Source organism: Typopeltis vanoorti, chromosome 4 (genome assembly GCF_054136105.1).
Source record: "Typopeltis vanoorti isolate ZY-2024b chromosome 4, IOZ_Tvanoo_1.0, whole genome shotgun sequence".
Classification (NCBI taxonomy): Eukaryota; Metazoa; Arthropoda; class Arachnida; order Uropygi; family Thelyphonidae; genus Typopeltis; species Typopeltis vanoorti.
In genome coordinates this window covers 158,479,802-158,507,474 of record NC_143552.1, presented here as the reverse complement: position 1 = coordinate 158,507,474, position 27,673 = coordinate 158,479,802, and the positions used below count along the sequence as shown (strand labels likewise).

Here is a 27,673-nt window from a genome sequence, read left to right as displayed (position 1 = left end):
CCATTGGATGTTGTAAGTGCAAGCAGTGAATGAATTCAAGGATAAGTATGATAGCTGGTGTGTGGTATGTGGCCTCCCTTGATGAGTCTCTGACCCCCTGGAGGTCTGTCTTAATAATAATAATAATCTGATTTATTTTCTTTTTTTGCTTCTCTTCTTTTACTGAGCAGATTTAATGTACTTTAATTCATCCATGGTTGATGATATTTTTATTATTATTATTATTTTGAGTCTTCTTGGGGATACAGTCATAAGCAGCATTTTTAACAGTGTTGTTAAAACTTTTCCATTCTTTTTCTGTCTTCAGTTTGTTATTTTCCATTTCATGTTGTAAACAAAACTCTCTAATGTATTCAAAATAATCTTTAATATTTGATGCATATTGATTTTTAACTGAGTCATTCTTTAGATAATTGAAATCTTTAAGTATGGATAACAGCTAACATGTTTTCTATTTAATGTCAAAAAGTGTAAGGTTTTTTCACTTTGGGAGCAAGCTATGTCTTACATCGATAGACTCTAGAAAATTGAAGCCAGGGATTTGAGGATAATGGGATAGGAAATTCAAAGTGCATATTGAAAAAGTGACCAGAGTAGCTCATAGGATCACTTAGATATGGAACGACACATCAATATGCAGTAATAAGAAGATTATTATTACTCTTTATAAGGATGTGATATTGCCATATTCGAATGATTGCTGTGGTCATCTGGGTTTCTTGGGATGAGGAAGTGGTGGTGAAGATCGAGAAGCAAGTGATCAAGATAGTAAGTAGTCTCTAGGATGCTCCTTATGAGGAAAGATTGAAGTCTTATGGGTTACAGAAGTGGTGGATAGGCAGAAAAGTGGGCTAAGATAAAATATTTTAAATTACAAAAAGGGTTTCATAAGTTGATGTAGAGGAAATTTTTCACTTCAGGACTAGAAGGAGAACTAGAACATTGGATCATTACTGGAAGTTGAGTAAGAATGTAGTTAGAAAGGGCATCAGAATCTTGATTTTTCATTCATAGAGTGGGGTGAATGAGTAAAATAGTTGGCCAAAACCTGTTGCAAGTACTTTCGCATTGAATGAGTTCAAGGTGATATAAGATAGGTATTGTGTAAATAGAGTTAGTGTGAGCTTCTAGTGGGGGGGGGGTTTACTGTTTTATTGATCTAGTGAGGTATTGTAATCATTGGCTAAAAAAGAAGATTGTTGTTTTTTTGCTATTTTTCAGAAGTCTTATATACAAGTTATTAAAGGGATTTTATAGGAAAGATATGAATAATGGTTATTGAGATCTTAATTGATGGATCTTCAGACAGTGGAGTTTTTTATATTGACTCCACAATGAGAGATGACAAGACCTATAACACAGCTGTGCCATGTGTGGGAAAAAAAAAAAAAAAATTAAGCAGAAAGAAGTAATCCATGGCGGGGAGGGTTACATATTAGTAAAAATATGGGGAAGGCTGTTCTAAAGAATAGAGGTAGATGGAATGAATGAAGATAGCGAGATGTTAGTTTGATGCTTTTGAAGTGAGACTGTGCACAGATGTTAACCACTGGCTGCTGATGTCTTAACAGATTAGAAGAAAGTGGAGGAATGATAACTAGTTCAGCAGAGCAAAGCGCATGAAAATACCTATAAAAAAAGTATAATAACTGGAGGTGGCTGAGAGATGTGAGAGCAGTATTCTAAGGTTGGTCAGATTTGAGATTTATAAAGTGTTAAGAGTTGAGCAGGTGTGAAGTAATGTTTTGAATAAAAAATAATATCGTTTTTGGAGGTCGAGACTATTGACGTAATATGTTTATGCCAGGATAAGATGAACTGGATATAAAAATCAACCTGAAAAGGGAAACTAATCTTGAAAGGATATCAGAACATTATCAAAAGTAAGAGGGAGTGACATAGGATCTTTCTTGGGGGGTAATAAGGTAGACCTGTGTTTTAATAGCATTGAAATTTAAGAATATGAAGACTAAGTTGTCTTCATCTAACTTGAAAGTGTGAGATCAGTATTTAGAACATTGGTTATGAAAGATCTTGAAGATTTGATCATTTGAGTACTACAGGGTTTCTCAAATGAAAAAGTGGAATGGAGTTCTGTCATCAATAAAACTATGAGTAGGAGTTGATGTTAGATGAAGAGAGAGAAGGTAATTGATATAAAGGAGGAATAGCTTGGGTGAGAATACATAACCCAGTAGTACTCCAGCATTGATAAAGAAATCTGATAAGAGGAAGCTGGCAATCCAATCACAAATAGCAGGAGGGAGACCATGGGACTGTAACTTATTGACAATTAAAAATTGTCACATCAGACAATTAAAAATTATATTTTTAAATGTCTGATGTGTGTCTAGGATCCTAATAGTATACAACAGTTTTTCATCTATCACTATTGAAAGATACTATTCTCCATGTCATTGCATTGTGGTTTTGGAATTTTTCAATTACTCATTCTTTCACACTTGTTATGATTTAAGTAACTTAAACCAAAATATTTGTATCTAATTTTTTACTTCTATTAAACTGTTTACTGTGAATATTTGTCTTTTATTGTATTCAGCTAGGTAATCCATTCACAATAATTTTTCCTCCTATTCACATAATGAAAGAACCCCTTGAATTCTCCTTGGATCGCAGAACTAGTTTTCTCTCATATTCCAATTTTTCTCTCCTTACTATGCTAGTAGTCACCATTCTAGTCTGAGCCTTATATTACTAATGCAACTGTTCTTCATCTCTCACTCTCTATTATATGCCTTCTATTGATCTGTTTTTCATCTGCAATTCCTGTTTGATATCTCTAGTTATCCATTTTATTCCAGATCACTTTATTTTCTTCATTTGAGGTATACAATATGCTGTTATTTTTCTTAACTATCTCCTATCCACTACTGACCTCTTCCTTCAAATTCTTTCATCTATGTTTTTCATCCCAAGTTTTCAGTCTGTTGTAGTTGCCAGTCTCATAATTTCAGATAAATTTCTACTAACCTGATACTTCTGCAATGCTATTCACCCTCCAAGTCAGGATTACCTGGTCACTTCCACCAACTGGAAGCAATGTATAATATCTTAGTCATAGTCAGATCCTCTGATATTGTAACCAAGTCCAAAACTCTTGATCCTCATGTTCCCTCTACCACATGCTACCTAAGACAGTTGTCCCTCAAGAAGTCCAAAAATTCAGTTCTCCTATTATATATGCTTCTCCCTCTGCCCACTTTCTATTCTAAAGTTCCTCCATAATTATGACTTGCTGTGCACATATCAAACTAATTTGTCAAAATATTTCCTACTCATTGCTATGCATATTTCCTGATCAATAGCAACATCCCACTAAATATCTTGTACTATCCCTGATATAAACAGCATACTTATCTTCTCTTTCAGTTACAAGTCTCTCACTCATTACATGACTCACTACTTTTCAAGTTATTCATACCAACCATCACTGTCATCTCTTCTACATTTTCACTTAACTTCTAAGTCTGTTCCTGTGTCCAAGCATTCTTAACTGCACTCTACACTACACATCCTAAATCATCAAATCTCCATACATCACACTTCTTATGGTTTTATTCATAACCCTTTTCTGATTCCATGCTTTCTCTCCACCTCTCTTTCTCTTATCTCTTTTATCTTTTGCTTCCACTCTCTCGACTTTTTCCCACTTCTTATCTTTCTGTCTTCCATTCTCTTGCCTTCTCTTTTCTCCTTTGCTCAATTCTCACATCATTCTCTTATACCTATTCCTGTTTTCCTTGCTCTAGCTAGCCTCTCTGGTCTCTTAATCTCTTCATTCACCCCCCCTTAGTTCAGTCATGGAGTCTTCCATTTCCTTTCTGACCCAGTTGTTTTTCTCTCTCTCCCCACGTTGCTTTCATCTGATATTCACTGACACAGTCATCCATCAACATATCTCCCTTTGCCATGCTATCTAAGGTCTAACCATCACCATCCCTTTCATCTTCTTTTCACCTCTCTAGCACACTTCTTATATCTACATGTTGGCACTCATGAATTTCCAACTCACTACCTCCACTGATGATAAAGTCTGAGTCAGTAACCCTAAAGTTACCCAGCACTTCAAACTAAATGCATTTAATGCAAACATACACATACCTGTTCCTCACTTTCCACATGTTTAATCTGCAGAATTAAACATGCCACTTGCATACTTCAAAATTTTTCGCTATGCCACATATAAAGTAATCTTGAAAAGGTGTTTGGGACAGTGTGTTAGCTCTGGTGGCTGCTATGACAGATATAATCAAAGTTAGACAAGACAGAGACAAGAAATTTCTACAAAACACATAAATTATGCAAAAAAAAATGAACTTATTAGTGTCTTAAAACTGGTATTAGGAAGATATACACACACATACAAAAAAAAACTTATTCTAATACTAAATATGCATCTTTTTTTATTTGGGTTGACCATCTACTATCTACACGTGACAGCATCTACAGCATTTCTACCCACATTTACTACTACTACTACTAATAATAATAATGTTATTAGCAATCTGGATAGAAATATTGTAAATACCTTGCTCAATCTGCTACTTGCAGGCTGTCTTCCTATATTTTATTTGGTCTGTTTACATTATTTACATGTTATGTTGAAATATTCACTAATAACAGTTTTCCTCATATTTCTCAAATAAGCACATCAAACTGGTGTATCACTATATTATTATATTACTAGGTAGAAATTATAAACAGAAAAGTTAAAATTTGCACATCTTAATGTATATATGTATAAAAACTTTCAGTCAAGAGAATCTTTCCATGAATTCATTTTGTTCAGTATTAATGTTAGATGTAATTGTGATATTGGGTCAAAGCTATATAACTGAGAGGAGACCTCCACATAGCCTTTAAAGGAATGTGGAGAACCGACCAGGGCTTCTGACCTAATGTCCAATCCTCACCTTCTCATGGTGCACCCTGTTAGGTATCTACCTGGATTGAACGAACAAGGCTGGCAATTTGGGATTTAGCCGACCAAATTGTATTCTTATTGACTTAAACCACAATATTAAATGATGGTTCAACATGATAGAATTTCATGCCAGCTGGGGCGTTGCCCAGTTAAACAAGGCCCCCATTGTTTTTGCCAGAGAACCAGGATGAACAGCGAAAAGTCAGCTACTGTAACTAATCCTAAAACACACTCCAACTCAATATCAGAATTGAAGATCGGTACTATCAACATAAGAAGCAAAGAAATGGAGCTAGCTGAGGAGTTGCATAAGTACTAGATCGACATAATAGGAGTGACTTAAACAAAAAAGACTAAAACTGGTGAGATCTTTCTGAGCAATAAATACAAAATGTTATATTCAGGCAATGACAATGAAGGAAAAGAAGGAGTAGCCATAGTATTCAACACTAAATACTAGGCTAATGTTCTTGAATGACAGGAAATTTCAAGTAGAGTGATATGGGCAAATATGAGAATGGGGAACTGGACAATGAGATTTATTTGTGCCTATGGTCCCACAGAAGGTTCTCCTAAGGTAGAAGTGGTGGTATTTTTTGAGGCTTTAGAAAAAGCAACTGACACAATGATAAATGAAAAATTGGTCCTTGTTGGGGATCTAAATAGCAGAATAGGAAATGATTGTGAGACATACAAAAATATTTTGGGAAAATTTGGAGATAAGAGCGAAGCTAATAATAATGGCAAATACATGTTGGATTTCTGCTCAGGACATGGACTGGTTATTACTAACACCATGTTCCAACATAAAAATGTGCACAAATTCACATGGAGAGAAGAGGCAAGGAATAAGAAAAGTCTCATTGACTATATTATTGTTGATAGTGATGTTTTCTTTCTGGTGCAGGACACTAGAGTGTACAGAGGATTTGAAATTGGAAGTGATCACCATTTAGTCTTGAGCAGGATAAAATTGAATTTCATATTGAAAAGAATGACATGTAAGAAAGTTTTAAAGCGAATAAAAGTTGAGGAGCTCTCAGATGTGAACTGGAGACTAAAATACAGAAAGATTATTGAAGAAAAAATGAAAGAGTTTGAGAACAGGAATCAAACCTTGGAGATTCAGTGGCAAACTCTGAAGAAAACATTGATTGATTCAGGCAGAGAGGCATGTGGTGAGGTTGTGTGCAAGGATAAAAAAATCAGAACTCCCTGGTGGACACAGGAATTTAAAAAGGCAGTGAAGGAAAAGAAGAAAGCATATCAAAAGTTCCTGACAAATAAGTCAGCTTGTGCTCTTAGAGAATACAGAGACAAATGTAAGAAAGCTAATCACTGTGTAAAACTAGCTAAACAAAAGTCATGGGAAGACTTTGGTAAAAACATAGAAAATAAATATCAAAAAGTTGAAAAAATATTCTGGAGGTTGTTGAAGAATCTCAGAAATGGAGGAAAGAGTGCTGTAAAAGAAATTAGAAATGATAATGGTGATATGAAAACTGGAGAAAAAGATATCCTTGAAGTATGGAGTAATTACTTAAAAAAATTGCTGAATGAAACAAGCAGTGATGACTGCACAGTGATAAAAAACACTGACCTGGCATGCAATCAGGAATACATACCCATTCTTGAAGTAAAAAAAGCCATCAAAAGTCTGAAATGTGGAAAGGCAGCTGGAGTAGATGATATTAGACCAGAAATGCTCAAGTATGGAGGTATAAAAGTTTACAGTGGCTACGCTGCATAGTTCAGAGGGCCTGGACAGAAGGACGAATTCCAGAGATGATTGGAGTATAGCTCTCATAGTACCCATATATAAAAAGGGAAATAAAACTGATTGTGAGAATTACAGAGGTATTTCATTACTGAATGTTCCTGGTAAGATTTATGCTAGTATACTTGAGAAATGGTTGAGAATGATTGTTGAAGAGAAGCTTGGTGAGGAACAAGCTGGATTCAGGCCAAATAGAGGCTGTCAGAATCAGATATTCACTTTACAATAAATAGTTGAAAAGTCATGGAAATATAACAAAGATCTGTATTTATGTTTTGTAGATCTGGAAAAAGCATATGACAAGGTGCCAAGAGAGAAGCTATTCAAAACGCTACAGTTGTATGGTGTCAGTGGATCATTATATCAAGCAATACTTAGTCTTTATTTGAGTTGTAAGTCAGCAGTTAGAATTGAAGGAAGCAGGGAGATGGTTTAATGTTAAATCTGGTGTCAGACAAGGATGTACATTATCACCTCTGCTATTCATTATCTATATGGATTACATTTTGAAGGAAACTGGTATTTAACCTGATATCAAAATTGGAGATGTTAATGTCAGCTCCTTGCTTTATGCGGATGATGTTATACTTCTAAATAAATCTGCTACAAGTCTGCAAGATTCCCTGACTAAATTGAATAACTGTTTTGATAGATATGGAGTATGAAGGTCAGCAATAACAAGACAAAGATAATGAAAATAGGCAGAAGCATTGTGAATGGAGAACTTATAGAACAAGTAAAACATATCAGCAGCTTAGGCACAATTTTTAGTGAAGATGGTAATTTAAATATGGAAATAGACAACAGAATCAACAAAGCTGGTATGCTAGGAAGTCAATTGAATAAATTCATATGGAATAAGAGAGAAATTAGTCAAAACACTAAATTAGTTGTATACGAGACAGTGTTCAAACTAATTTTAACTTATGGATCTGAGAGCTGGGTCAGAAGTAAAACACTTGACCAAGACTAGATGCCACAGATATGAGAGTCCAGAGAAAGATTAGCGGCGTGAATAGATGGCATCAATGGCAATACCATATTAAAAACGAGGATATTAGGAAAAGAACTTGACATTGTCAGCATCCAGGAATATGTTAGCAGAGCTAATCTGTGGTGGTTGATTACTTAAAGAGAATAGGCAAGGAAAGATTAGCCAAACAAGTTTTCTCTGCCAGGTTGGCAGGAAAAAGACCCAGAGGAAAACCAAGATATAGGTGGATTGATACGGTAAAAAGTGTCTTAGAAGATAGATATATAAATATAAGATCTGACAATGTTGTAGCTTTGACAGGTAACAGATTAATTTGTCAGAAAATTGTAGGTAGGATGTTAGTAATGATGTAAATTTTTCATGTAGTACTATCATATCCTGTACACCCCTTCAGGGTAAATGTTAGGAATTTGATGATGATGATGATGACGACAATCATATTGTTTAAAATGCACTTAATTGCTCTATTTTCACAGTATAACTGCAATGTAAGATAGAAATTATAAACAGAAAAGTTAAAATTTGCACATCTTAATCAAATATTATAGTACATCTGGTAACACATACAGATAATTTATTGCATGATTACAGTTTACATCATTACCAATTCCCTACCAACAGTTTTCCCCTTCAGAGGTTCAGGTGTCATGGATAAACGTTTGTTTCCATATATTTGTATAATACATGAATGAAAACAAGAATATAAGTTTTTCTCAAGTATGTATGTACATATGAGTGGTCTGAAAAGTTCTCGGCCTTGACCATAGATGGCAACACTATTGGTAAGATTTATTTTTTCTAAGTTGCTACATCTGTCATAAGCATCCATGTGAAATTGCAAGTCATTCTATGAAGTACTATAGTTTCTTTTATACAGCTGTCTGAAGCAAAAGTGTTGCCTATATCCCTTGAAATGGATAAAATTGAGTATCGTGCAGTTATAAAATTCTTTGTGAAAGAAGATTTAATGCCAAAAGAAATTCATTCGAAGTTCATAAAAGTTTATGGGCACTCTTCTCCTTCATTTTCGACAATTAAGAAATGGGCTGCCGAGTTTAAAAATGGCCTTGAAGATGATCCATGTGAAAGACTTTCAAAAAAGTGTAACACCACCAAAAATCATTGATCAAGTGCATAATATGGTATTGGATGACTGGCGAGTCAAAGTGCGTGATATTGCTGAGACTATAGTCATTTCAAAAGAACGTGTAGGATATATTTTGTATGAAGAATTGCAAATGAAAAAGTTTTGTGCAAGATAGGTGTCTTGCTTTCTCACAGCAGATCAAAAATGCACTCATACGAAAATCTCTGAACAGTGCATTTTAACAAGAATAAAACTGATTTTGTGCGTAGATTTATTACTGTGGATGAGACTTGGATTCACCATTACACACCAGAATCCAAACAGCAGTCAAAACAGTGGATTGAAGCCGGTTGTTCAGCGCCAAAGAAGACAAAGTTGGTTCCATCAGCAGGGAAAGATCATGGCATTAGTGTTTTGGGATTCTAAAGGCATTTTGTTTATTAATTATCTTTAACAAGGTAAAACAATAACCGGGGAATATTATTTCGATCTTTTAACCAGACTACAAAAAATTTGTGAGAAAAGACCAGGTTTGCAGAAGGAAAAAATCATCTTTCATCAGGACAATTAATTAACTTGCCCACAAAGGTGTTTTGGCAATGGGAAAATTAAGGGATCTGCACTGTGAGTTGGAGCATCCTCCCTTTTCCCCAGATTTGGCTCCTTCTGACTTCTTTCTCTTCCCAAAATTAGAACTTTTCCTCGCTAGTCAGCATTTTTTCTTCGAATCAAGAAGTGATTGCAACTGTAGAGGAGTATTTTGCAGATCTTACTGAGAACCACTACAGGGACAGGTTAATGGCACTGGAGCATCACTAGAATGAATGTATTAGTCTTAAGGGAAATTATGTTGAAAAATAAAAATAATTTTGAAATTATAAATTCGTTTTTTCATTGTTAGGCCGAGAACTTTTCAGATCACCCTCGTATATATGGACATAGATGTCCTACAAGTATATGATAAGTTGTACAAATTTTAACTTTTGTGTTTAACATTTCTACCTTATTTTATTTTTGCAGTTATACTGTGAGAAAAGAGCAATTAAGTGCATATTAAACAATATGATTGTATATTGTTTATATCACAATTACGTAAACCTAACATTAATATTGAACGAAATGAATTCAGTGAAAGATTCACGTGTTAAGGCCTGGGAAAAACTCATGATAAAAGTTTAAGGGAGTGAAACAGCACTAGGAAGCAATTAAAAGTGGTATTTAATACTTCCAATATTCCGTTTCAGTTACAGAGACATCATGAGGGAGTACAAAATGACACTTGTAACACACACACAGACACACTCACACATACACAAAGGCAGTAAAAACTAACTGAAACACATGGAAGAAAGACTCTAGTCCTAATTAGGTGGGGCACCCTCTATGGACACCAGTCACTGTCCATAGAGGGTGTCCATAGGGTGTCCATAGTAAATTGAGTATATGTATTTCCATATTTTGGAAGTTTTATGCAACCATATTAATTTAAATTAGACTAAGTTTTAAGAGCAGCAAAAGACTCTAAAAACAGTCTTCCTTTTCAGCATTTACTGTGATGAAGCATGATGGTCTTTTTCCAATTGTTTCTGTGAGATCACAATTTACATCCTAGGCCGTCGACTGGTGTCAATAGATGGCACCCCACCTAATTAGGACTCTATTCTTTCTTCCAAATGTTTCAGTTAGTTTTGTACTCCTTGACAATGCCTTTGTGACTGAGACGAAATATTGGAAGCATTAAATACTGCTTTTAATCGTTTCCTAGTGTGTTTCACTCCATTAAACTTTTATCATATGAAATCAATCTCTTGATTGAAAGTTTATTTATTGGAAATAAGAATTGTAATTTAATGCTAATATATTCATAATAATAGGATTGAAGTCATGAAGTTACTTAATGCACAAACTTTGTTTGCATACACTTGGATAAAGGATGAAACGAAGAATATAATTTCTTGGCATCTTTAATTTATAGTATAACCAAGTAAAAAAACTTTAACATCTCTCTCTAATCCAGAGTATTTTAGTAATAAGGTGTGACACCTTTTGACTATTTCTATATGGAAATATGACTTCTGCATTACTTCAAACTTGGTATCACTTCTGGCTCCCACTGATGAGATCTCAATAAGGGTTAAAACAGGTCTGTAGTGGCCCTTCCTATAATAGCATTATATGTCTGTAAAGATATCTGCATTGTGTTATGGGATGAAACAAGAATATAATTTCCTGGCATCTTTAATTTGCAGTGATTCACTATACAACAGTGGTCTGGAACCTAATGTGTCTTTATGACTGGTGTATGCCTCTAGTTCTAAATAAATCTAGTACAAGCCTGCAGTATTCCTTGACTAAATTGCATAACTGTTGTAATAAATTTGGTATGAAAATCAGCAATAAAAAGACAAAGACAATGAAAATAGGCAGGAACATATTGAAAACATCAGAACTGCATCTTGAATGGAGAACCAATTTCAGTTATTTAGGCACAATTTTTAATGAAGATGGCAAAGTAAATATGGAAATAGACAACAGAATTAACAAAGCTGGTATGGTAGGAAGACAACTAAATAAATGTATATAGAATAAGAGAGAAATTTGTCAAAATACTAAGTTAGTTGTATACAAGACAGTGTTCAACCCAGTATAACATCTGATAATGTTGGAGTCTTGGCAGATAGCAGATTAATTTGTAGGAAAATTGATAAATCCTTTATTTGTAGATTTTGTTCCAAGTGTAAAAGACTTAGATATTCAAAAAGATTAAATTTTGGCTAGTTTTGATGTCATTTCTTTTTTTATGAATGTGCCTACAGAGGAAGTTCTAACTCTTTTAAAGGATAAATTATCAAAAAAAAAAAAAAAAAAGCTTTATCTCTATTAACCCCACTGTGTTAATTCTGGTTTTTTCCTTTCTGAAGTACTATAGGTAGTCGTCAACTTACGACCTATGCGCTTTACGACTGATCAACTTATGACTGCTACTGCATCTCGCACCGCATTTCAGTATGAACTACTGTAACAGATTTTTCTACTACACTCACATGCCCTATCTGTGTGGTCCCCGAAGCCTAATGGAAACGGTTGTGCATGTAGCTTCAGCCCAGTAACGTGTGTTTGGCACCATTCATGCGTTTCAATCTCTGTTTGCATACATATTACGTTCACTATTTTTGGTTCAGTTATAATTTGTGTTACAATTAGCATTTTTTTAAAACCCTAAACATGTCAACCAAGAGGAAAGTGCCTTTCTCTGCTCCTAGACCTGTCAAGAAAGCAAGAAAGGCCATTGATCTAGACACAAAATTGAAAGTGATCAAGCAGCATTAAGAAGGAAAGAAGTTGAACGCGATTGCACGTGATTTTAAGTTATCTCATTCTACAGTGTCAACGATTTTGAAAGACAAAGAAAGGATTCGTGAAGTTGTTAAAGGTTCAGCACCCATGCGAGCAACAGTGATAACGAAACAACATACAGGGCCCATCCATGAAATGGAAAAATTATTGTTTCTTTGGATGGAAGATCAGATACAGAAACGAACACCCTTAAGCCTTCTTACAGTGCAGTTGAAGGCTAGAAGTCTCTTTCCGACGCCGAAGGAACGCACCGGAAAAGATTACACTCAGACATTTATAGCAAGTACAGGATGGTTCAAAAGAAGATTCAACCTTCATAGGGTTCTTCGAGTCACTGGAGAATCAGCAAGCGTGGATGTGGAAGGAACTCAAGAGTTTGTTAAAAGTCTGGATGAAATAATTACGGAAGGAGGGGTATCAACCAGAACAGCTTTTCAACGTGGATGAGACTGGATTGTTGTGGTAAAGGATGCTAGAATGCACTTACATTCACCAAGAAGCCAGAAGCATGTCTGGTTTTAAGGCACTTAAAGATAGGCTGGCTTTGCTCCTTGGCAGGAACATCACAGGTTTTAAACTGAAGCCTTTTTTAATTTATCATTCTGAAAATCCCCGTGTGTTCAAGAATGTGAACAAGCACATGCTGCCTATACTTCCGTTCAAACCGAAAAGCCTGGATGACTCAAACATTGTTTGAAGGCTGGTTTCTAAATTGTTTTGTACCTCAAGTTCATGAATATTGCTTTGAGAAAGATATTCCTTTCAAAATTGTATTAATCTTAGATAATGCACCTGGCCATCCACCTCACCTAGACCACCTCCATCCAGATGTAAAAGTTTTTTATTTGCCACCAAATACAACTCCACTCATTCAGCCTTTGGACCAAGGGATGATTGCCACATTTAAGGCGCACTATCTTCGAACTACTTTTGCCAGTAGTGAGCTATGGAAATTTTAACAAAGGACTTGCGTCATCGAGCAAAAAAAAAAAAAAAAAAAAAAAAAAAAGAGCCTAACTTAGCCCTTATAATACTTATATTGCGACTTTGTAGAGCTTCTGACAGATATGATAATTCCTGCAGGATATCAATCATTAATGCTAGATCTTTTAAAAATTCCAAATTGAGAAGTCAGTTTAAAAAGCCCTTATATTTATCATTCGATGCAAAATGCTTGCATAAAGCTGGGTAATTTCTCCACAAAGCAAGAGCCGTTCGTAAACTGTAAGCTGCCCATCGTGGTCCAAATACACCGATCTTTAAAATTTCGATACCAAAGTCTTTTGCAATCATATTTAATTCTTGTTGATTTTTTTTGGTGATTGATGATAAAAAGCATATAATTTATCCATAAATATTTCAAATTTATTTATTTCTAATGTTTTTTATCGAATCATCTAATGCTAATTATAAACGATGAGCGTATTTCCTAATGTTGTGATTTGGCATTACGCTTGTTTGATTGCAACACCTGATTTGTTTCCTAACATTACACTAGCTCCATCAGAACAAAATGCAATGAAATGATTTTTTATATGGTTATCAGAAAATCCATATGAATTTAAAGTATCAATTATAGTAGCATGTATACATTCCACGGTGGTATTTTCTAGTTCTACAAAATTATTAAACAAGAAGAACAAGGGACTTGCAAATTTGAGAAAAATTTAACAAAGGGCTCGTGCAAGCCCCTTATAGCTCACCACTGACTTTCACCCAAGCTATAGCCGCAACACACACCGACCCAGAACTATCTTTGCGAGAGTTTTGGAAACAGTACAATATTTATAAATACATCAGAAATATTGTGGCCACATGGGAGGCTGTGACAAAGAAATGCAATAATGGAATCTGGAAAAACTGTGCCCAGCGTTTTGTTAATGATGAATTTGATAGTGAACATGAACTTGAAATGGTTGCGAAAAATATTGTAACACTGGCAAATTGACTTTCTTTAGACATTAAAGTGGAAGATGTTGAGGAGCTGCTAGAGCAAGAATCTGGAAAACTTACGAATGAAGAACTCATCGCTTTGGAAGAAGAAAGAATGGCTGAATAGGAAAGGATGAAAGAAGAGAAAAATGAAGATGAGGAAGAACCAGAAAGAAAATTCACCCCTAGAGGGTTATCTGAAGGTTTTTCTTTACTAAATAAACTTCATAACATTTTGAGAAAATGGACCCAAACATCGAATAATTTGCAGGGATTGAACAAATGGTACAAGATACTCTTCGGCCATACCGTGAAATTTATGAACAGAAAAGGAAACAAACAATTCACACAAAAATCAACATGTTTATGAGAAAAACAACTCCCACTACATCAAGTGGCAGCATTGATGACCCACAGCCAAGCACGAGTGGTCAGTAAATATTTCTTATCTATTTTCTACATATGTTTTGTTTAGTTCTTTAAGATAAAATATTTTTTAGGTTTTATACAGTATTTGATATCTTTTTCATAATATTTTTTATTTTTGTAAATAGTAAACCAATTGTGTTGTACACAGTGTCTGATTTACCTAAACTGGTCCAACTTATGTCCAGATCATTTTACAACCGGTCGGTCGGAACCTAACATGGTCTTAAGTTGACGACTACCTGTATTTACAAACAGAACTTTGGCTTAGCCATGGACAATCCTGTATCTTCCATACTAGCAAATTTATACTTAGAAACATTTGAGGGAAAAGCTGTCTCTTGATTCCCATTAAAGCCTAGGTTATAGAAGAAATATTTAGATGATATTTTCTAATTTGGAGTTATGGACTTGATTCCTTAAAGGAGTTCCTAAACCATCTCAACAGTCAACACCCCAAAATTCAATTTATTTCAGAATTAGAGATTGATGGCTCTCTCCCATTCATGGATTTCAAACTCATTTGTGTATCTGAAAAATTTAAAATTTCCATTTATAGAAAACCCACTCATATCAACAGATATATCTTCATGCACAATCCCATCATTATCCACCTCAAAATCTTGGCATTATCTCCATGCTAGGCAAATGTGCTTGCTCCCTCCTCTGTGAAGAAGAATCAACAAAAGTTGTAAGAACAGTTTCTTCTTACAACCTTTCAGAAAAATGGATTGTTTTGAACAGAGAGTTGGAAAGCTATTATTTAATCCACTTCCTCGCCATATTGAAGATAAAATGATGTAAAAGTCTATATATCTCTACCATATATCAACTCCGTTGCTCTTTATCTAATTTAGGAGCAACAGAGCTGCTCTCTTGCTCCTAAATTAGATAAAGTTCTCAAAATATTTAAAATCCAGACTTCTTTCACTCTTCTGCCTGTTCCTTACTCAGTACACCTAAGCAAAAACATAGCAGTTTAAAATACCCTGGCATTCACCATGTTTGGCGCAACCGCAAAATACCCTATTTTAGTCAGACTGAAAAATTCATTGAATTACATCTGGAACAACATATGAGAGACATCAAATATGGCAGAACTAGAGCCAGTGCGCTGCCTGACCACGTGCTTAATTCTGCTGGCACTAACAGTGAAAATTCTATCACTCATCCAGTCAAATGGGACAAATCAGAGAAAGTGTTTAGATGCTATGATGAACTCAAAAGAAGAATTGTGAAATCTAAAGGAAATCGTCCTCAATCCTGTACATCTCAATACTTACCTTAGCTATAATCTCTCTGGTTGTCACTGTGCTGCTATCCAACTTTGGCTTTTGCGTGATCATGAACGTGTGCACGTGCCCACCAATGAGTGGTACACAGAATGCCTTCAAATGTCAGCACACTGCATTATTATAATTTTAGCTATTCTTTTGTAATGTTTGTTTGTATTTCTCTCTTATTCATGTAATGCACTCGATGAAGTCATCTAAGAAGACTTAACTAGTTGTGTGGTTTATTTAAATAAAATATAGTGTTTCTATATTTTTTATCTCTCAGCTTCTAGTCATTTAATCTACTTGAAACATATACATAAATACGTACATAACTTGAAACCATAACTTGTATTTTATTTGATATCAATAAGACAGTTCACAAATAAAATTCTACCACATAGTTGCAACCAACATTCCGTATAAACCATGTGAAAATGCACTCCTCGATACAGAATTTTAGCAAAATAAGCGTTTTGGATACAAATGGCAAGAACTAAAAATTCACACATATACCACAGTAATTAACTTTTTAATATGTAAATATTTCGTCTTAAGTATCATAAGTCATCATCAGTACAATTATTAAACAACATTAAACTATATAAGAAATTATTATTATTATTATTATCCAGGCCTCCATGGAGTCAAAAGACTCATCGTGGGAGGTCCTTCCTAAGAAACACAAAGTCCATCAAGGCTCATCGCGGGAGGTCCCTTCTAGGAAACACAAACTCTATCAAACCACTCCTTAAACTCATTGACCATTCTCACTCTCACCACTCCATCAGGCAATGCATTCCATGGTTCAACCACCATCCATGCAAATAAACCAGTCTTCAAATTAAAAGGTTAAAACAGTTTAGAATAAATTGTTAATTGAAACTTAAGAATGTCTTAATTGCATTTGGCTCTCAGAGTATACTTTATATTTATTAAAGCCACATTACATGAATTATTATATGAACTGTGCTGTTTGTATTCACTAATTTTTGATATATGTAAAATTTCTAAATGTCAAACAATGAAATAGAAGTTCTTAGAAAGCATTGGAAATAAGAGAACATAATTTGTTATGTGTTAGAGTTGAAATCTGCAATTAACACCTTTCATCATTTAATGATGTTTACTATAAATAAAGGATTGTAGTTTTTTTTTTTTTTTGTTGGTTTTCTTTTAATAAAAATGCCTAAAATCTAAAAGAATAAAAAAATTGCTACTATTAAATACTAAGTTGTTTTGTTTGGCCAAAAAAAATTCTACTTGACAAAAAATTGTATTCCTTTTTGTATCCTTGACCAAAGTGTGCACAAACAATGTTTGCATGTAAAGCATCTTCACAATTAGACAACTTGTAATATAGAAGCTGTTGATTTCACATCAAATTGCCTCAGTATCTCAATGCATGGCATACTTCCTTTCAGACATTACATTTCTCATAATTACATGACTATCTGTACTTTTGAAAGCAGGTGTGTTATGTATTATGGAATACTGAAGCAGCTTGATGTGAAGTGCACAGCCTCTATAAACAAGAATATAATTTCTTCATAACAATGCTTCACAGTATAAACAACACCAAGAGGGGGGGGGGAAATAATTTATTGAACTCACTAATATTTTGCTGGTCTACCCAGTATCTTCAGAGCACAAATTACAGCTCTGACAAGCATGCAACATTCAACTAGATCATTGTATAAATTGAAGATGCCAAGAAATTATATTCTTGGTTTAATCCTTTATCCAAGTGTAAGCAAACAAATTTGCATTGGAAGTAACTTCACGGCTGGGCAACTCTTATATTGAGGCTAATGACTTCAGGTCACTTGCCTTAGTATCCCATAATGCAAACCACCTTATGGACTTGTATAATGCTATGCATTATGGGAAGGGTCACTATCCAGATCGGTTTCAACATATACAAGTATCCAAAATGTGTCACATCTTATTACTAAAACACTCGAGATTAGAGATGGATGTTGAAAGTTTTTCCACTTGGTTGCATTAAGGTGATCTGAAGTCATTAGCCTCTCTATATGAGTTGCCGAGTCATAAAGTTACTTCATGTGTAAACTTTGTTTGTTTATCCTTTATCCAAGTGTAAACCAAGAATATAATCTCTTGGCATATTTAATTTATAGTATAACCAAGTGGAAAAACTTTCAACGTCTATCTCTAATCCAGAGTATTTTAGTAATAAGATGTGACACCTTTTGGCTACTTGTATATAGAAATATGACTTATGCATTACTTCAACCCTAAACAACATCAGGATCAAGCACAAATCCCCCCCCCCTGCAAGCAGAACAACACCTTGCATACACAGATGCTGACAAAGCCGAAGCCATAGCAAGAAACCTAGAGAAACAATGCAGTCCTGCATATGATAACCTAAACATCAGCCACGTATACAAGATCCATCGTAAAGTCAGGTTCACATTAAATCGTCCCGATGTCAATCCAAGTCCTATAATGCCTACCTCACCTACCGAAATAATCGGCAGCATCAACCATCTCAAGATCAAAAAATCCCCAGGTCCTGACGGCATCACTAACCAAGTCATCAAGGCACTACCACGCAAAACCATAGCACATCTGGCAAATATCATAAACTCCATCCTCAAATGGCAGCACTTCCCCCAGTCATGGAAAATAGCTGACATCATCCCAATTCACAAACCAGGCAAAGACCCACACCTACCTGAAAATTACCGTCCCATCAACCTGCTATCCGATTTAGGGAAAATAGCTGAGAAAATCATCCTCATCAGACTCCAAGATCATGTCAACCAATTAAATATCATTCCAGAAGAACAATTCGGCTTCCGGCAAAATCACAGCACCGCTCATCAAATCCATAGACTGGTAGAATACATCACCACAGGATTCAATTGGAATCAACACACTGGAGCTGTCTTCTTAGACATCTCAAAGGCCTTCGATAAGATCTGGCACCAAGGCCTCCTCTACAAACTTATCATCGCTAACTTTCCACTAAACATGATGCATCTGATCAAATCATACCTCTCCAACAGGAGGATGCAAGTCAAAATCAATGAAACAGTCTCAACCCAACAGAAAATCCTCGCTGGAGTTCCTCAAGGATCACTGCTAGCCCCGATCCTGTTCAACATCTATATGGCAGACATCCCTCAAAATCCTCTCACATCCACCATCGCCCTTTATGCTGATGACACGGCTATTCTAGCCAGATCTCGTCAACCACTTCTCGTCACCAAAAAACTACAAGACACCATCCTGAATCTAGAAAAATGGTTTAAAGACTGGCGACTACAATTAAACCTCCAGAAAAGTACAACGATACTCTTCACAAGAAGACGAGCATCCCCCAAAGGAGACATCATCCTGTTCAATTCTAAAATCCCTTGGAAAACTGAAGCAAAATACCTAGGAATACTTCTCGATAAGCGATTATGCTTCAACAGCCACATCAAGAGCATATGCACCAAAGCTTCAAAAGTTATCACCCAGCTATACCCCTTGATCAACGGACACAGAAAACTAAGCTCAACAAATAAAATACTACTGTACAAGGCAGTGATCCGTCCCATGGTCATATACGCCTCCCTAGCCTGGAGCCATACCTCCAAGACAAACATCCTCAAGCTACAAACACTACAGAACAAATGCCTGCGAATGATTCTGGACGCCCCGTGGTTCATCAGGAACACCCAGATCCACTGGGACATAAATATCCCCTACATCTCTCCACTACTATGCTCCCTAGCAGAAAAATTCTTTACGAAGAACATCTACGCATCCAAACCAACTGATACAACAAGCCGGAAACTATGACGGTAATGACTACTGGAAACATAAAAGACCGAAAGCCATCCTAACACCCAACAACGAATAACCACTTCTGCCCACTCAGGGCGAGCTAAAATAGCTCACAAATCTCTCCCATCATTGCTCCCGAAACAGACAACAGGGAATATGAAAAGCATCAAGCTTCACCCTCTGCGCCATATATGTCCTGCGTCCTTGGTAATGTTTCTGGGTCTGGTTCCCACTGATGAGACCTCAATAAATGATCTAATCTTCTTAGTTAATATGAAAAAGCGGTTGATGGCAGTGCTATCAGTAGACCTTACTCAAGTATTTGATAATGTCCAGCTTCTCTTTCTGTTCCACATCCTACAGCAAATTGGTGTAGGTAAAAAACTGCTATCTAATATCAAAGGAGCCTATGCCAATTCAACTACCTGCCTCCTAGTTAATGAGTGCCTGTTAGACCCAGTTAAAATCCTAAAAGGAGTCAAGCAATGTTGCCCTCTTAGTCCATTGTTCTTTGCATTTGTTCTTGAACCTTTCTTACAGGAAGTTGACAATACATGTGCTGTGTGAGGAATAACAGTTCCTTCAATTATGAAGCTAAATAAAGTATTAGCATATGTCGATGATATAGTGGGCAATTTGAAGGATAATGATTCCATATATATATTTTTTGGTATTTTGGAAAAATTCAGCAAGATCACTAGATTAATTACTGATGCAGACAAGACAAAATTAAAAGTTTATGGAAAGTGAGATCTTGGTGGAATTCCTTTTGGACTAACCCCTAAGAGAGAACCCCCCCTTGTTATACTTGGAATTCCCTTCTCTGCTTACCCAATATTACCAGTTCAAAAACTTATATACAAGAATTTGAAACCTTAGAAGACTGGAAAATAGGGCTACTTTCCTTTTTTTCTAAAGCCATAGTACTCAAAATCATAATCTTTCCTGCTAAGTTGTACATAATAAATATTACAGACATCACAGAACCCGAAGAAAAACAATTATATAGTAAGCCTATGTGGCTTACTATATAAAAGGAATTTCTTCAACTATCAGAGAATCATGGAGGATTTGGGCTTCCAGCTTTAAAATTCTGCTATTTAAGCAATACAGCTATAAAAATCCATAAAATATTGCAGCCCAATCACACATGTGCAGATCTTCTCCTCTACTACCTGGCTTCTTAACTTTACCTGTTTGGATTAAATGATTATAAAGGTCCAAAAGCTGAGATTGTTTCTGAAAAGTAAAATTTGATATAAAGAAATCTTTAATCTCTTTCATCATGAACTTCCACAGTTGGGTACTGACAACAAAACTTTGTTTCATAATAACTTATTGAAGTTTTAAGGATACCCTAACAGGAGGGATCTTGCTTGGAGAATTGCATATAGCTGCCTTCCAATCGATACCATCAAATGGAGGTACTTTAACATCGGAGATCCAATCTGTGACACCTATTACTGATTTGAAACAGTAGAACATGCATTCTACAGCTGCTGTCTTGCCCTGCATATTTGGAACAGATTATGTAATGTGTTGGGCATTCCATTACTTGCAACAGAATAGGTTATTTTTTTGCACTATCCACTACCCTGTCAGCAATGGGAAGATAATTTTGATTTCTATAATGAATGAATTAAAATACCATTTATGAAAGATTAGAAAGAAACATGGATTTGAAAACCAGCAATATGACATCCAGATTCTTTATAATATTATATTGTGGAAATTTTATCGTTCCGTCAGATGATTTTTGTATTTAGGAAGAAGCATTCTAGGAGATATTAAATTTTTGATTAGATGGTGTAGACCATCCACATTATGCAATATTAACTAGGGGGAGATAAAATTCTGTCTGTTTATCTTATGAGAGATTTTTTTAAATAGTCTCATCCTCTTAATTCATGTGGTCTTATAGTCAGTTGCAGGGATGACTGGAGAACAATCCCAGGCAGAGAAGGTCAACTCAAGGCAGTTAACTCAGGTAAGGCTAACCACTTGGGTATCAGTCTTCTTTGCACTTTAGTTTCAATTGATTGTTCATCTATATGAGATTGGTGAAAAAGGCAAACTGATAGCCTTTGGCTATATGTTGATATAAAAGAGCTGAGACCTTTTCTCTATCTCTCATACTGTCTATCTGCTTATACTATCAGACTCTTTTGCACTCTTATACTAACTACTCTAGGCCTATGATGGGCATCCCTTTAGTTTTTCACCTCAATAAAGGTCAAAACCAGTCTGAGTAGTGACCCTTCCCATAATGCATAGCATTATACATGTCCATAAGGATATGTGCTTTGCATTATGGGATACTAAGGCAGATGAACTGAAGTCATTAACCTCTATATACGAGTTGTCCAATCGTGAAGGTACTTCATGCACAAACTTTGTTTGTTTACACTTGGATAAAGGATTAAACCAAGTGGAAAAACATTCAACATAGACCTTTGTAGAAACAGTTTAAATTGTAACTGAAAAAGAACTCATTCTTTTTCAATTACAATTTTCAAATTGTAATTGAAAAAGAACTAATATTCTAACATGGTGCCTTCAAGAGGCCAGATAATCATAAAGAAGTCAGGCTGTTTGGTCTCAGAATGGCTGCCTTCCAGATCTTTGTCAAATTAATTAATTAATATAATTTTTTGTAAAGTGTAATTTATTTTAAGATATTACTTTCCATAAATATCATTTTTAAAAAAATCTGGTTTCACATACTTTATTTTTTAATTTCAGGTATTGTCCTTCAATTGAATCGAAAGTTCTGAGATTTAAGAATCAGTCTCATCAAATATGGTTAGAACCAGAAGGTAATAATTTTGCTTACTAAGTAAAAAATTACAATATTACAGAATTTTCTGAACTATTCATTTATTTGTCATGACAAATGAACAAGCAAAAAGGTTTAGTGATTATTTTATTGCTGTTACATCATATTCACCAACAAATTTTTATGCTAAATGTTCTCTATAAAAATTCTTCCTGGGAATAACATGTAATCCATGTGATACTACTTTTAGGGAATAGCACCACATACTCATAGAACTGTATTTTTAATTCTGTACCTTCATTTTTAAATTTTGAACAAGCTTGCCAGCTATCCTCCTCTAAAATCCTCCAACACCTTTTATTCCCCAAAGAGAATAGCGGAGCCTATTTAACCCTAACTAACTCTTTTAAGACTAGGGTAGCTAGCCTCCATCTAGTCTTGTGCATCTCTCCACCATAAATGTTTATAACTTCTTGTTACCTCATCATCATTCCATCTTACCACTGGTCTAAGAACTGGTTTCTAATAACCAGTTCTTGATGTCCATTCTGTTGTCAGACATTCTCATCACATGTCCTGCCTGGCACCATTTGTTCCTTTGTTTGCTTACTTATCCAAGTATTATTCTTTTTATCTAACTGGGTTATTTCCAAAATGGCACTTTCCATATTTTTTAAGTGTTTTCAGTTTCTCTAGGTGTTGCTTAGTCAGACTCCAGATTTCACTACCATAAGTCATTGCTGGAAGTACACACTGATTGTAGATCTTTCTTTTCAAGCAATTTGTAAATTGCTTTTAAATATCTCTGTATAATGGTTAAAAACGTTCCATCTTGCTGTTATTTCATTAAAATTTCATTATCAAGTTTGTAATGATTTGTCCTAGATATTTGTATGAACCACTATTTCAGTCTGTCTTTGGTTTATTTCAGTTTATTTTTTTTTGGAATATTTCCGTTATTTTTGATTTATCTGTATTTATTTGGAGGCCTATCTCCAGACTTCCTTCATTTAATTCAGTAATAATGTGTTCTAATTCTTTTGGTGATGTTGCTGTTACATTGATATCATCAGTGAATTGTATATCGCTTAAGTATTCTCTATCATATTCAGTCCTCTTTTCTCTGAGTTCAACTTTCTCATAGCATAAATGACAAAATTTGAAAAAAAAATTAAGATTCATTTTGAACCAGCTTGTCAACTATCATCTTCTAAAATCCTCCAACACCTTTTATTCCCCAAAGAGAATAGTGGAGAGGATAGACAGCAGAAAATGTGAAGGGAAATTGTCAGTAAAGAGGGTAAAATAAGAATTCAAATTAAGAACAGCAGCCCATGAAAAAATAACTTTCTTTCAATAACTCATTTTCGCTTGGTTGACTGAATGCCTGTTGTACCCATTCTCCAACCAACAGGCTGTAGATTTGAATCCTGCTGTGGGCATGGATGTTTGTGATTGTCTTTAGGTGGGAGATGAATTTCATCACCCAGTGAGGTCAGTTCCTCACTTATTTGAGGCCTGTAATGGCTTGAAAAAGTTCATGTTTGATCTCTAGAGTAGGTTTTTTTCTAGACTATGCAAAAATCGATAAAAATACAATATATATATATATATATATGTAATAGAAAAAAGTCTTAACCCACTCATAACCTTTCATGAGTGGGAATTCCATATAAAGAAAAAAAAAAAAGTAAGTGAGTTAGCATGTGTTCTTGAACAATATCAAGAAAAATATAAAAATTCTAAGTTAGGCATAAAAAAAAATAGCTGAACAAGAATACAGAGAAGAATTTGAAAAGCAGATCAGAACTAAATAACATGAAGGTAGCAAAATGGCTACCTTCATGTTATTTATTAAATTTAAGAATATTAAAAAAAAATTTTTTTAATACTAAAAGGAAATTTTTAATAAAGAATCCTTATAAGAGGGTGGACTGAAAAGTTCTTGCCCTAACAATGAAAAAAGAATTTATAATTTCAAAATTATTTTAATTTTTTAACATAGTCTCTCTTAAGACTAATACATTTATTCCAGCGATGCTCCAGCGCCATTATCCCGTCCCTGTAGTGGTTCTCAGTAAGATCTGCAAAATACGTGTACCCCTCTACAGCTGCAATCACCTCTTGATTCGAAGAAAAATGCTGAGGAAGAGTTTTAATTTTGGGAAGATATAGAAGTAAGAGGGAACCAAATCCGGGGAATAGGGTGGATGTTTCAACAATTCATAGTGCAGATCTCTTAATTTTCCCATTGCCAAAACACCTTTGTGGGCAGGTACATTGTACTGATGAAAGATGATTTTTTTCTGCTGCAAACGAGTCTTTTCTCGTGAATTTTTTCTTCTAGTCTGATTAAAAGATCAGAATAATATTCTCCGGTTATTGCTTTACCCTTTTCAAGATAATTAATAAACAAAATTCCTTTAGCATCCCAAAATACCGATGCCATGACCTTTCCTGCTGATGGAACCGACTTTGTCTTCTTTGCTGCTGAACAACTGGCTTCTGTCCACTGTTTTGACTGCTGTTTGGATTGGTGTGTAATGGTGAATCCAAGTCTCATCCATAGTAATAAATCGATGCACAAAATCAGCTTTATTAAAACGCTCTAAGCACTGTTCAGAGATTTTCATGCGAGTGTGTTTTTGATCTGCTGTGAGCAACTGTAGCACCCATCTTGCTCAGAGCTTTTTCATTTGCAATTCTTCATGCAAAATATATCCTATACATTCCTTTGAATAGTCTCAGCAATTTCACTCACTTTGACTTGCCGGTCATCCAATACCATATCGTGCACTTGATCAATGATATGATTTCTGGTGTTGTTACACTTTTTGGACGTCCTTCACGCAAATCATCTTCAAGACTAGTGGCCACGTTTAAACTCAGCAGCCCATTTCTTAGTTGTCGAAAACGAAGGGGAAGAGTGCCCATAAACTGTTCTGAACTTCAAATGAATTTCTTTTGGCGTTAAACCTTCTTTTACAAAGAATTTTATAAGCACATTATACTCAATTTTATCCATTTCAAGGGATACAGACAACACTTTTGCTTCAGACAGCTGTATAAAACAAACTACTAAATAGAATAACTTGCAATTTCAAATGGATGCTTATGCTTATGATAGATGTACCAACTTAGAAAAAAAAAATATTGCCAATAGTGTTGCCATCTATGGTCAAGGGCGAAAACTTTTCAGACCACTCTTGTATAAGCAAGGTCCTTTGCTATTTTAGACACATATTGTGCTCTATATGCTGATATTAAAATTGATATTAAGAAAGGAATATTTTATATGTGCCTGATGGTTATGATGTTTTTAAAGTATGGTTGCTTGAATGCTAGAATAAATGATCTAAATAAAGCTTTCTATAAGGAAAATGAAAAAATTCTGAGTTGTTTATGTTAGCAGAAAGAATGAATAAAAAAATCAGCTTATTTAAAAGGCTACAGTAGGATAAAGAAATGAAACCAAAGAAAAATTATGACAAATGTAGTAGGGGTAATGAATATTCCAACACATAATGGGAAGGTATTCACATTGATGCAAAGGAAATGTCAGTATTCAATATATTTTGAATGGTATCATATTTTTATATGAATTCCTTAAACCTACTAATAATATACAAGATAAGAATGAGAATTTCATTGAAAACTGATGTGGATACTGGTTATTGGAATGGATTATTCTTACTCGTTTTTTTTTTTTTTTTAATTTAAAGGAAGAAATAAATGTTAAGGGATAATAATTAACTGACTTTTATTTAGTTATTAAATGGCTAACCCATATTTTGCCTTAGTATTTTCATAGGTATAAGGATGTGAGATATATGTATGTGCATGTAGATGCAACATCAGGAAGGCAAACAAGACCAAGTTCAAAATGGACCCACAATGCTAACTTGTGCCATTTATGGGTGCATGAAGGGATTATGATCACTCAGCAAACATTCTCATGATGTTCATCTCCCAGATTTATATTAGAGTGAGGCACCCATATATATATTTAGGTTAGGTTAGGAAATTGTTATAGAGCTGTGGTAGATTCTAGAAATACCTCATTTATATTGACAGAGGTTTATATGCTGAATCCAATGTTCCACAACTTCAGATGAATGTGTTGAAGATATCAGGCATATTTTTTTATGTTCATGCAGTTGCATATTAGCTGTTCATTTATGACCAAAACATGTCAGTTTGCAGGAGCATGGAATACTGAAGATGCCAGAATGATCTGGGTTATTGAGAAGATCTTGTGGTAAATGGATAAGGGCTAATTTTTTTATTAAACTTGAAGGACGTTTGAATGCTATATCTGTCTTTTGAGAATGTGTATAATAAAATATGTGAGAAGGATATTATGTGATAGGAGATGTAAGAACTCTTAATGTGAATACATCATCATCATCAAATTCCTGCTATGTACCCTCAAGGGGTGTACAGGATATGACAGTACTACATGAAAAAATTACATCATTACTAACGTCCTATCTACAATTTTCCTCCAAATCAGTCTGTTACTTGTCAAGACTCCAACATTATCAGATCTTATATTTCTATCGTCTAAGGCACTTTGTACCGTATCAATTCACCTATATCTTGGTCTTCCTCTGGGACGTTTTCCTGCCAACCTGGCAGAGAACACTTGTTTTGCTAATCTTTCCTCTCCCATTCTATTTAAGTGACCATACTACCTGAGATTAGCTCTGCTAACGCATTCCTGGATGCTGACAATGTCAAGTTCTTTCCTAATATCCTCGTTTTTAATATGATATTGCCATTGATGCCATCTGTTCACGCCTCTAATCTTTCTCAGGACTCTCATATCTGCGGTCTCTAGTCTTTGGTCAAGTGTTTTACTTTTGACCCAGCTCTCAGATCCATAAGTTAAAACTGGTTTGAACACTGTCTTGTATACAGCTAATTTAGTATTATGACTAATTTCTCTCTTATTCCATATGAATTTATTCAATTGACTTCCCGCCATATCAGCTTTGCTGATTCTGTTGTCTATTTCTATATTTAATTTACCATCTTCAGTAAAAATTGTGCCTAAGTAGCTGAAATATTTTACTTGTTCCACAGGTTCTCCATTCACAACACAGTTGACATTTTTCAATGATTCTGCCTATTTTCATTGTCTTTGTCTTGCTATTGCTGACCTTCATACCATATCTATTACAACAGCTATTCAATTTAGTCAGAGAATCTTGCAGACTTGTAGCGGATTTATTTAGAAGTATAACATCATCCGCATAAAGCAAAGAGCTGACATTAACATCTCCAATTTTGATATCAGGTTTA

At 34.9% G+C, this 27,673-nt stretch overlaps 1 protein-coding gene across 1 annotated transcript in view; it reads left to right on the top strand.

Annotated features, from left to right (window-relative positions):
* LOC150107790 (5-taurinomethyluridine-[tRNA] synthase subunit MTO1, mitochondrial) overlaps positions 1 to 27,673 on the top strand; it is a 309,050-nt gene that overhangs the window by 120,545 nt on the left and 160,832 nt on the right. The window contains exon 9 of the mRNA XM_090391541.1: positions 22,336 to 22,409. Coding sequence (XP_090247667.1) covers positions 22,336 to 22,409 — 74 coding nt within the window. The remainder of the gene's footprint in view (positions 1 to 22,335; positions 22,410 to 27,673) is intronic.